The following is a 10242-nucleotide window of genomic DNA, read 5'->3' as shown; positions in this document are numbered from 1 at the left end:
GAACAATTAGCAGTTTACAACTGAAACACAAATCATTCAGAGCATAATTGTTATTCAGATTTGAATATAATCTCTTACTACAAGTTTCAACCCAGCAATTGTTAAAATGTATGTAAACAACAAGAGAGAGAGAGAAAAGATTTAAATTGTAATTTGGTTTGAGCTGTTGAACCCATTCTGCTTAGAGACAGAGATGCGCACCGCTGAACCCGACCTTTTTCCCTTTAATGATTAATCCAACGGCGATCAGAATTAATGAATGACTCCATTGTGGAGGAGCTGATGTAGGAGGAGAGCCATTCTTCCTGACAGAGTTCAAAAAGTCCAGAGCCATCTGGGAACAGTTCTTCATTGTTTAGAGCATAAAAAACTACAGTTTGTAGGAGTAGAAATGAAGGAAACCTGTGTTTCAAAAAGAAAATTTATTTCTGTCTGCCAACAAACTCACTGACCTGCATGGCGCTTAAATACTGGCAGCTTCAGGAGGACTTGATTAGAGAGAATGATCAGCAGGTGTTCAGGTGAAGAGATGGGAGACAAACCGAGGAGATCAACTAGTCATGTTAACAGTTACTCAAGTAAAGTTGCACTTATAGAGAAGAGGTGCAATGTAATGTAATGTAATGCAACGGACTGGTACAAAGTCAACAACCTGTCCATGAACGTCAACAAGACCAAAGAGATGACTGACTTCAGAAGAGCACAGGGGGACTGCTCTCCGCTGAGCATTGATGGCTCCACTGTGGAGATCGTTCACTTGGCTCGGCTATTAGGAACTATAACCCTCTATATGCCCAGCAGTGACTCCACTTCCTGAGGAAGTTGAGGAAAGCTCCTCCTCCTCCCCCGTCTTCAGGAGGACCGTTGAGGCAGCTGCATCACTGCCTGGTATGGCAACCCCAGGATGTTTCTGCCACATCCTTCTGATCAGGTTTAATCAGTTTCTCCATGTATTAACCACATCCTCAGGAAAGTGGAGTCCAGCGTTCATTTGACTCAACGAGTTCCTCTGATCGGCTTGGCTTCGGGCCTTTTCATTTCTTTTTCTGTCAATCTGAGCACGTGCACTGAATACTTGCTGAATGAAACTGCCTAAAAACAGGTTGCAAAAATGCACACCTAATACATATCTGAAAAAGAAATAGATTTTAAAATAAACAAAAATAGTACAAAGTATCAGTGCAAATTCTGATCTTTAAAAATGACCGGCATGAATGAATATATTGCACATATTGCAGCATACTGAAGTCCAAACGTGCAGTGCAGTGTGAGTGGCTGTCTACGTTTGCACAAATGCACACAAACTGACTTATATGCTTCATTAGATCAACCATGCAGGCTGCACTTCCTTAACTTTTAGGCAGTGATTGGCAGAGGAAGGCAACTGGACACCTCACGACCACAACCACACTTAGGTCTACTGCACATCACCCAACATGTTATATCCTTACTGGTCTTAAATAACACATGATTCAAAGTATCACATCAAAGTCTTAATGCCAACCGGGCAACTTTATGTGGCTAACTCACCAAGTTAATCCACTTAACTGGAAAGAAAGGATGGACAGCGGTCGCCCTGATGGTGACTTCTCTCTCAACAGTCTACAGCTAAGAATCAAGCTTCGCTCAATTTCACATCCGAGAATGTCTAATGTCACTCTGCCAAAACCCAACTGAGCTTCTGTCTCACAAACCCACTTCATGTACCTGAGTTCTCCAGTGGCAGCAGCCCACTAAGTGCTGAACCAATCGCTTGTGAGGTGATTAGGGAACATCTGTAAATTGGGGACACATGAAAATACTGGGCTACAACTTTCAGTCACCCCTATTAGCAGTAAAACATACTTAAGGAATGACATCTGACTACAAGAAAAAAAGTTGTTGGTAATTTGGGGGGACAAAGGCTGACCCAGATGTTTCAAGACTTGGATCATCGCCATGGTAACTGATGTCCAAATCAGTATTCACATGCTTTGTTGTTTTTAGGGGGAAGCTACACCAGAAAAAGAAGAGCAAGAAACAAGTTCCTCTATTGTGTTTCACTCATTTTTAAACTTCCACATATAAAAATGGGTGCGTGTAAGTGACACAAGCGCACAGAACGGCAACCACAAAACATGTCAGCTCCACATGCTCAAATGCAGTTCAACAAGCATGGGGCTGAGGCAGGGACAGGCTAATATCTCTCCTCCTGTCCTCATCTCTCATTAGACTCATAAATACAATAACAGCTGTCTTAAGCACCGATTACAAAGGCAGCTTTTGGTATTTCAAACATGCCTGCAGCTTATTTTAATATAATTAAATTAAAACTGTTAAGAGAAAAGCTGAAATCATAAACTTTCCAAAGGAAACAGAATTAAATGGGACTTCCTGGTAAAATAAAGGTGAAAGCAGGACAGCTGCTTTACTCCAAACAATCTGTGTGAATCTGAGCTCTGTGTGTTGCTGTTCATTAACCAGCTGAGTCAGGAATGAAATGTTAGCCGTGGCGTCTGTATGTCGCCACATCAACTGTGCTACAACTCGCCGCTGCCACGGATGTCAAAGAGGGTTTCAAATGTGTCTCCACATATTTTCACTTTGTTCAACACTTTGAAATAGCCCCCCATCCTTACACTGGACAATGACAATCACAAATGTCCTGCTCATCTACCTCATTTATTTAACCATATAGTAATATTATTATCTGTCTTTTGCACTGCATTGCATTGCACTGTTTCTATTTTTAAAATGTTAGTCTACCTACACTGTCATTGCACTATTACACAGATCCACTGTTCTTATATATAGTATTTTTTACAGATAGATAGCTAGATAGATACTTTATTGATCCCAGGGGAAATTCAAGATCTTTTTTTTATCTTATCTTTTAATCTTTACCTTATTGTATATAGTATCTTTAATGTTTCTTACTGCCCCCTTCTGGTTTTTACTCTAATATGTGAAGTGTCTGTTGTGTACTTTGAGAGCAAAGAGACTAAGCAGAGTCAAATTCCTTGTTTGTATACAAGGATTTCTGTTATATCCATCCATTTTCTATACCGCTTATCCGTCAGGGTCGCGGGGGAGCTGGAGCCTATCCCAGCTGACTACGGGCGAGAGGCGGGGTACACCCTGGACTGGTCGCCAGCCAATCGCAGGGCCAACACACAAAGACAGACAAGCACACACTCTCACACTCACACCTAGGGGCAATTTAGAGTAGCCAATTAACCTAATGTGCATGTTTTTGGTATTGTGGGAGGAAGCCGGAGTACCTGGCGAAAACCCACGCAGGCACAGGGAGAACATGCAAACTCCACATAGAAGGGCCCAGACCGGGATTCGCACCTGGAACCCTCTTGCTATGAGGCGACAGTGCTAACCACTGCACCACCGTGCCACCCGGATTTCTGTTAAAAAAAAAAAAAAAAATTAGAAAAAAACTAAGCTGAAAAAAAAGACAAACCAGTAAGAATTAAACCAAACACCTTTAACTACTAAATCCTCTACCTCTGCCTATAATGGCCTCTCTTCTTCTCTTTCTTCGTCTTCTTCTTCTTCTTCTTCTCCATGATCAGTGCGTTCACGTGATCTGGAGGATGTTCGTACTGGTTCTCTCTCTCTGCTTGTGCCCTCTTCTGACCTTGAAAAAAACCTACCAAATAACAAAAGATTTACAGTGTATGTACAATTTATACTTACACACTTGACATATTTATCCACTCATATGCATGCAGTACTACTGTCATATTACTGTACCTTTGGAATTTCCCAGTTTTATAGAGGTACCACCCTGCACCAGCAGCAAAAGCAATGAGGATGAGCAACATAACAAATAAGGCCCAACAAACACGGCAGACCTCTGCAGGGACACAGACAGCAAGAGAGAAGAATACAGGAACAGGAAATATAATATGGTACACTAGTTTAGCAGGCGCATCCTGTTATGATAAAATATAATATGTTGCTCTACTGCTGCCCACAACAAAAGTCCTGAAATGAATACCACATCAAAGCATATCTTTATCCTTTGGCAGTCAAATCAGGTCAGACAATAAGTTCTGGGCTTTAATGAAGCGATGGAATCCAGAGAGGAAAACATACCGTCATTAAATTAAGATAACTCATGGTGTCACTGTATGTTTGTGACTGCTTTAATGAGCAAAGAAACAGTGTGTGAGGCTCTGTGCACAGTGATTTTACTGATTCATGAGTTCAGTTTCAGTGTAATATGGTGACAGCTCACACGTTTATTTTTACTTGTTCTACTGTTTTATGTATTTATACTCAGGAAACAAATATCTTTAACAATGGCTCAGTTCCATCAGGTGTCCCAGTAAGTCATGACAGTGAGCTAGCATGTACAATACCACACCTTGATAGCAGCTCAGCTAAACTGAATGCAGTCAGTAATCACATCTGTTCCTGTTATGACATGCCAAAAAGAAAAAGGTCTACTACTACTAAAGACCTTCACAAGATTGGACATGCTTGTGCTAAGTAGTTGCACACACAGAACTGAATTATTCCCTGTAACACACTGGATGGAGTGTGGGCAGCAAGTCATCCTTCACTGGTGTTTTACACTTGTCTGGGTTGCGGTGGCAAAAGGCGAGATAGCCAAACCTTTCAGCTGCTTGCCAGATGCCAAAGGGACGAAATCATTCACCAGTTAGCTACTGAGTTTGTCCTGGTTTGCTCTTTCAGTTCAACATGGTTGAAATACCTCCATGGGGAGGTCTGAAGGGAATCCTGATCAAAATTCAGCAATTCCATGTCAGGTCAAGCTAATAAAAAAATGTTAACAAAAGCAAGCAACATCAGAGGACTGAAATCCAGAAACAGAATAACAACAAAGGCAAAAAACAACAACAACATTTGACCGAACCCCACAGCCAAATCAAACCTGACCTCACCTGAAGTCACATGCACATAGAGGTGACCACATTTTCTTCCAAAGGTGTTCAATGCTTCGCACTCATAGAGGCCATTTAGCTCAGGGGTCATGCTACGAAACTGTAACGTTGCACCTACTCGGGCAGCAGACTGAGGCCACGAGTTGTCAGGTCTGAAACACACGAACAAGCACTGAAATGTACAGCTAAATAAAGACTTCAGATGTATAGTCAAATACATACAAGGGCTCATATGTTGTTGTGATGGTGATTATGCTTTCATTTCAGCATAGGATCTAAATATTTGGTTAGTTTGTTGTATTTAAAAAACAGGTTCATACAAGCTGACCTGACTTTTATTGTGTGTATAAATACTACACAACATAACCCACTCCAAGTGTCTTGGATAAAGGATAAGTGCTCACTGACACAGAATTAATGAATCTGTAAACAGCTAAACCTTTAGCGTGGACAGAAAAAGTCTTTTAGGAGGCAAGAATGTGCTGCTTTTCTATATTTGTTTAGTTTAAAAATAGCTTATGATAAGAACAAACCAAACAGAGCTTCAAGGTAAATATTGTTTGAACTCAAACTCGTTTGTTACCTGCTCCAGGTAAAGTCTGCATCTGGATTGGCATCAGACACACATTCAAATGAGTCTTTGGCTCGTTCACGAATGTTAACTTCCATGGGTGGGACTGCAGGAGACGGGGAGAGGCCCATGTCAGCACAGTGTTTTTTATCCAGTGTCAGCATCTGTTTTGTATCTGTTTATACTTTATTGTACATAAATTTTATTAACCTAGACAGAGAAGCCAATTTGTGGTGGTGCGTGGAGGCTGGCAAGACACCGAATGTTGCTGATGAGAGTCTATGAAAACACTATGAGTTGTAAGTTTGTAGTTGTGTCAAGTCAACCCTTTGTTAACATGGTGCTAAGTTAGGGACCAAGTTATTGTCAATAAAAATCAACATGTTGCATTTTGTTTCTCTCACAGCACTCACATCTGTGCTCCTCAGCACCCTGCCAGCACTTTTCTGTCAGTAAAAAATGGAGACTTAAATAATTTAAGATCATCATAGTTCAAAGTCATAGCAATCAAGGTCATACATCACACAGCAATGTTTGAATAAATAACATCAGGTCTGTGTTTCCTTCATGACTGGTTGTCAAACCAACACGTTATTTTCCCTTTAAGGCAGGCTGGACAACAAAGGAGGGTTTGATTTCAACAGTCAGTATCTGGGAGTTCCACAGGCAACACCAGGTGTCAGACTGGGAAAGTACCACAAAAATGGTTCAGTTTGCACTGATCAAGTTTAACCTTATCCATCTGCTATTGTTGTTGTCTACCCTTTAGGCAGACAGAAATTCCATGTCACAACAATCCACAGTTTCAAAAGTGCCAATGGCAATCGTGTGACGGCTCTGTCACTTTTGGGCACCAAAAAAAATCACTTTAGAGGTGATCGGAATAATCCACAGACCTTGCTGTCAGCAAAAATTTTGAGTGACTAAGTAATGATTTCTGGAAAGAGGCATTACTGTTGAATTATTATTGTTCTATTAATGTCCATGTAGGAGCCATTTCTAGAGCCAAGTGTATGAAGAACACCACGCTGGTCCAGTAGGAGTCATCTTTGTGGTTTAGATCACTTACAATGAAGGCACGAGGCGAGCACTGCATTGTTGTTTTGGTCAAATGTATGGCTCTATGGAGATTTATGGATGGTGGTTGTGGATTCTTCAACTTACCACACTGAAGAACATTAATGATGAGCAATAAATATTCCATGAAAGACAAAAGGCAGAAATGGGATGCTGTTACTTCACCAGTCAAAGAGGTGCTGTGACAGGAAAGTTCGGGAAGTTCAAACATCCTGCTTAAACATTTTTTGGTACTTTGAGCTCCACAAGTGAACTGCCATTTAGTGCCACTGATTCCAAAACTGAGCTACTCACACCAAATTAATCGAGCATTACAGGTGACAAAAATCTGTACTTCTGTGGTGAACTGTCCCTTTAACATAACACACAAAACAAGATTCAAGTTTGAAACAAGGCTTATTACATAGGCATTAGCTGCACAAGTAACTGAAGTAGGGAATTATTTTTATACCCACAGTGGACCTGCAAGGTGAAGGGAAGGGTTTCTTCTTTCAACAGGGCTGCGTTGGTGACGACACACTGGACCACGTGGTTATTGATTTCTGTGGTTGGTACTCCAAACAGAGAGCTGACTGTGGTAGTCGTACCGTTGTCATGCTTGGTGGAGTTGGTTGTTGCCCTCACTTTTCCTTCCAGAGTACCAGTCAACCACTTCACCTCCGCGGGAGGCCTGGAACCAGCAGCCGTGCACAGAGCCAGGGAAACCTCCTCATTGCCCAGAACAGGAATATTGTACTGGAGGCTTGAGACTGGAGGAACTAGTAGAGTTACAGTACACAAAGAGTCAACATGCAAGCAAGAATGAATAGAAAATATCCAGTGCAATACATTAATACATTAATGCATTTTACCAAGCACGTTTAGAGGCACTTCTGTCTTGTGGTTTCCACTGGGGAACATAGTGAAGACACATGCGTAGCTGCCTTCATCCATCAGTGTGACATTGGAAAACTGGAGTGTTCCATTGCAGTCATTAACGCTCCCAACAAATTTAAAACGTTTATCTTCTCCATTGATAACCTTTGCTCCATTTGTGGACACGACTGTGAAGAAGTTTTCATTCTCAGTTTTTGTTCTGGTTTTTCTCTGCCATGAAATCTGAGTAACCGTCTCCGTGGTGTCAATGACTTTGCACGGTAAGACAGCAGTCCGTCCTTGTCCCACGGTGATGTTTCCTCCAATCACCTGTAGAGCTGCAAGAGTAAGAAATTCTGATCAGAATTCATCCATTCTCTTCATTCTTTTACTGTGGTGTCATTTTGCATTAATTTTTGGATTTCATGTTTAAATTATGTGAAAAACACTTTGTAACCAGGGAAAAAAGGAGTTTGAATCAATCTTTCTTAATGAGTTACGTCTGATTAAATGTGAACCTGCTGGTGAACTAGGAATGACTCATTTTTTTTAAAAAAATGACAAAGAGTCATTTTTAAATACTTAAATATAACAGACAATTAGCCATTAGTAGGACTTTGGTTTGGTTAACTAAAAACTCTCCACAGCTTATGCACATATTACAAACACAACCTGTACGGTACCATCTGTTCTTTATCCTCATTTTCAGGTCAGCTGGAGTAATAAATTACAATTTTAATGCTTTTGTTTGTCCTTCCATTACAATGTCGACCATCTTTGTTATACTGTGAAATAAAACCTTTACTGTAAAATAAAACATTTTGGTACGTCTTATTTTATCAGCAAAAATCCATTTACACTTCTTTTTCCCTCAGTTGCTTGTGTCGTATTTTCTTAACAACACGACAAACACGTCGTAGACAAGCTGCCTGCGTAAAGAAAAGGTCGTTCACTGTACATACCTTCAGCTGTGCTCAGGTTTAACGCTAACATCAGTAAAAGCATCGTGGGGCTACACGGCGTCCATGTTCAGAGATTAAAACGTGACAAAGAATTTTTCCATCTTCTGTCTGCGAAGCTTACCCGTCACATCAGGAGGAACACGCGGGCGGGACTTCCTGGGGTTTCACGATGAAAGTCATGACGCAATATCATCCAGATTCTTGTTGTACCCTCCCTCTCTTTCATACCGATTCCCTTAAATAAATCAAAGGGATGAAGTGTCAGAACTACTAAACTAACTAAACTGCTGTTGTTGCAAAAAATGTTTGTTTAATAAAATGTTCATGTTTGACAAGTCAAAATAATTTGTTTGTTTTGTTTAATTAAAAAAGTTGAATAATACTCAATGTAAAACAGCTCTCACATCAATAGGTTAATCGACAAAACTGATCGTATTTAGTGGCAGTAACAGATAAAGTCCCGTCTGTCAGAGGCAAATTACCTGTGAGGAAGTTAGGGTGCGCGAATTGTAGTGAATTCCTGTAGCTTACAAAGATTTGTTACAGAAGATAAAGAAGCTGTCATTGCTCGTGTTAAACACCTGCAGTGGAAGTAACACAAAGAGTCGAGTGGAGAAGGCAGAGGCAGGACTACAGTAACAAGCGTTACCGTACAGAACGATGGAGACGTGCAACCGATTTTAAAGTGCAGATGGTGAGCGATCCTGCGCACAGCGGAAACAGCAGCTTCACCTCACTTCACCTCCCCAGGCTGCTGTTTCCGGATCGCTCGGGATCTGATCTTAACGTGTTCTGCTCACTATGAACAACTGATCAAGTTACTGTGACTTTATGTGATTAGTTCATAGCTAACAGATCAGTAAGGTTATTTCATGGATCAATTTATATTTTTATTTATGTAAACGTTTAGATCTGACAACCAGTTCGATAAAAACAAAAATAGATTAGGTTCATATTTGATATATGTAAGCCTACTGTTCTGTTTTAAAAGAGACTTTATATTTTTTATTTCCGTATTGATAAATCAATGAAAAATATTTATTTTGTATTATTATTGTGAGTCTCCATTCATTGTTTTCATGTGAAACGTGAACAAACGATTGTAAACATAACAAATTCAGTAGCTTCCATGTAGGAAATGATGATGAAAATGATGTGCAACAGAACAAAACAACTGTTCCCCTCATAAAAAACACAATGTGTGAATAGGATCATGCTTCTGATTTCTGAGTTTCTGTTGTTATTCTGTTATTCTGAGATAATCAATGTTATTCACTTCACCTGTCAGTAGTAATAATGTTATGACTCATTGGTGATAAACTGAGCTCATGTCATGAGGGAAAAAGATTTAGAGAAAAAAAATGTTTTACATGTGATTTCATCATGGACAGGATGTGAAATCCTTGTATCATGAAGTAGATTTATACCACAGGGATTAGTCTGATAGAACATTACCAAAAGTTCTGACCCGATATATTGATAGTCTGTCTATAGAGCACTAACACCCCACCTGGCAATATTTGGGTTCACCCGTTGGTCTTATAATTAGCCTTCTAGTTCACTCATGGACATGGACCATCTCAATCCAGTCCACAGCATTCTAGAAAATCCATAAAACAATCCCTTAAATATCAAGAAAGCATGGGCGGCACGGTGGTGCAGTGGTTAGCACTGTCGCCTCATAGCAAGAGGCTTCCAGGTTCGAATCCCGGTCTGGGCCCTTCTATGTGGAGTTCTCTGCATGTTCTCCCTGTGCCTGCATGGGTTTTCTCCGGGTTCTCCGGCTTCCTCCCACAATACCAAAAACATGGACATTAGGTACCCCGCCTCTCGCCCGTAGCCAGCTCCCCCGCGACCCTGCCAGATAAGCGGTATA

General features: G+C 40.7%; 1 protein-coding gene across 2 annotated transcripts; it reads right to left on the bottom strand.

The window, feature by feature from the left end:
- Positions 1-3352: 3352 nt before the first annotated feature.
- LOC124067628 (nectin-1-like) lies at positions 3353-8424 on the bottom strand. 2 transcript variants are annotated; one of them, XM_046405161.1, is made up of 8 exons: positions 8367-8424; positions 7401-7742; positions 7005-7307; positions 5485-5578; positions 4902-5053; positions 3745-3847; positions 3496-3640; positions 3353-3395 (listed from the first exon to the last, which is right to left on the bottom strand). In XM_046405161.1, the coding sequence occupies exons 1-7, from the start codon at positions 8407-8409 to the stop codon at positions 3502-3504; spliced, it is 1176 nt and encodes a 391-aa protein (XP_046261117.1). In that variant the 5' UTR covers positions 8410-8424; the 3' UTR covers positions 3353-3395; positions 3496-3501. The 2 variants fall into 2 exon arrangements, with proteins under 2 accessions (XP_046261117.1, XP_046261116.1); XM_046405160.1 differs by lacking the exon at positions 3353-3395 and having other exon boundaries at positions 3409-3640.
- Positions 8425-10242: the final 1818 nt, after the last annotated feature.

This window comes from Scatophagus argus, chromosome 11, assembly GCF_020382885.2.
Source record: "Scatophagus argus isolate fScaArg1 chromosome 11, fScaArg1.pri, whole genome shotgun sequence".
NCBI classification, from domain to species: Eukaryota; Metazoa; Chordata; class Actinopteri; family Scatophagidae; genus Scatophagus; species Scatophagus argus.
The sequence above is the reverse complement of the archived record's forward strand: the minus strand, read 5'-3'. Positions and strand labels throughout refer to the sequence as shown.

What these genes read in the sequence shown, in the direction of transcription:
- LOC124067628 (XM_046405161.1), bottom strand. Translation starts at nt 8,409, where the DNA reads ATGCTTTTACTGATGTTAGCGTTAAACCTGAGCACAGCTGAAG. An exon ending in AGTGCCTCTAAACGTGCTTG is followed by an intron (nt 7,308 to 7,400) that starts GTAAAATGCATT and finishes TAACTCTACTAG; the next exon opens with TTCCTCCAGTCTCAAGCCTC. An exon ending in AAAACTGGGAAATTCCAAAG is followed by an intron (nt 3,641 to 3,744) that starts GTACAGTAATAT and finishes GTTATTTGGTAG; the next exon opens with GTTTTTTTCAAGGTCAGAAG.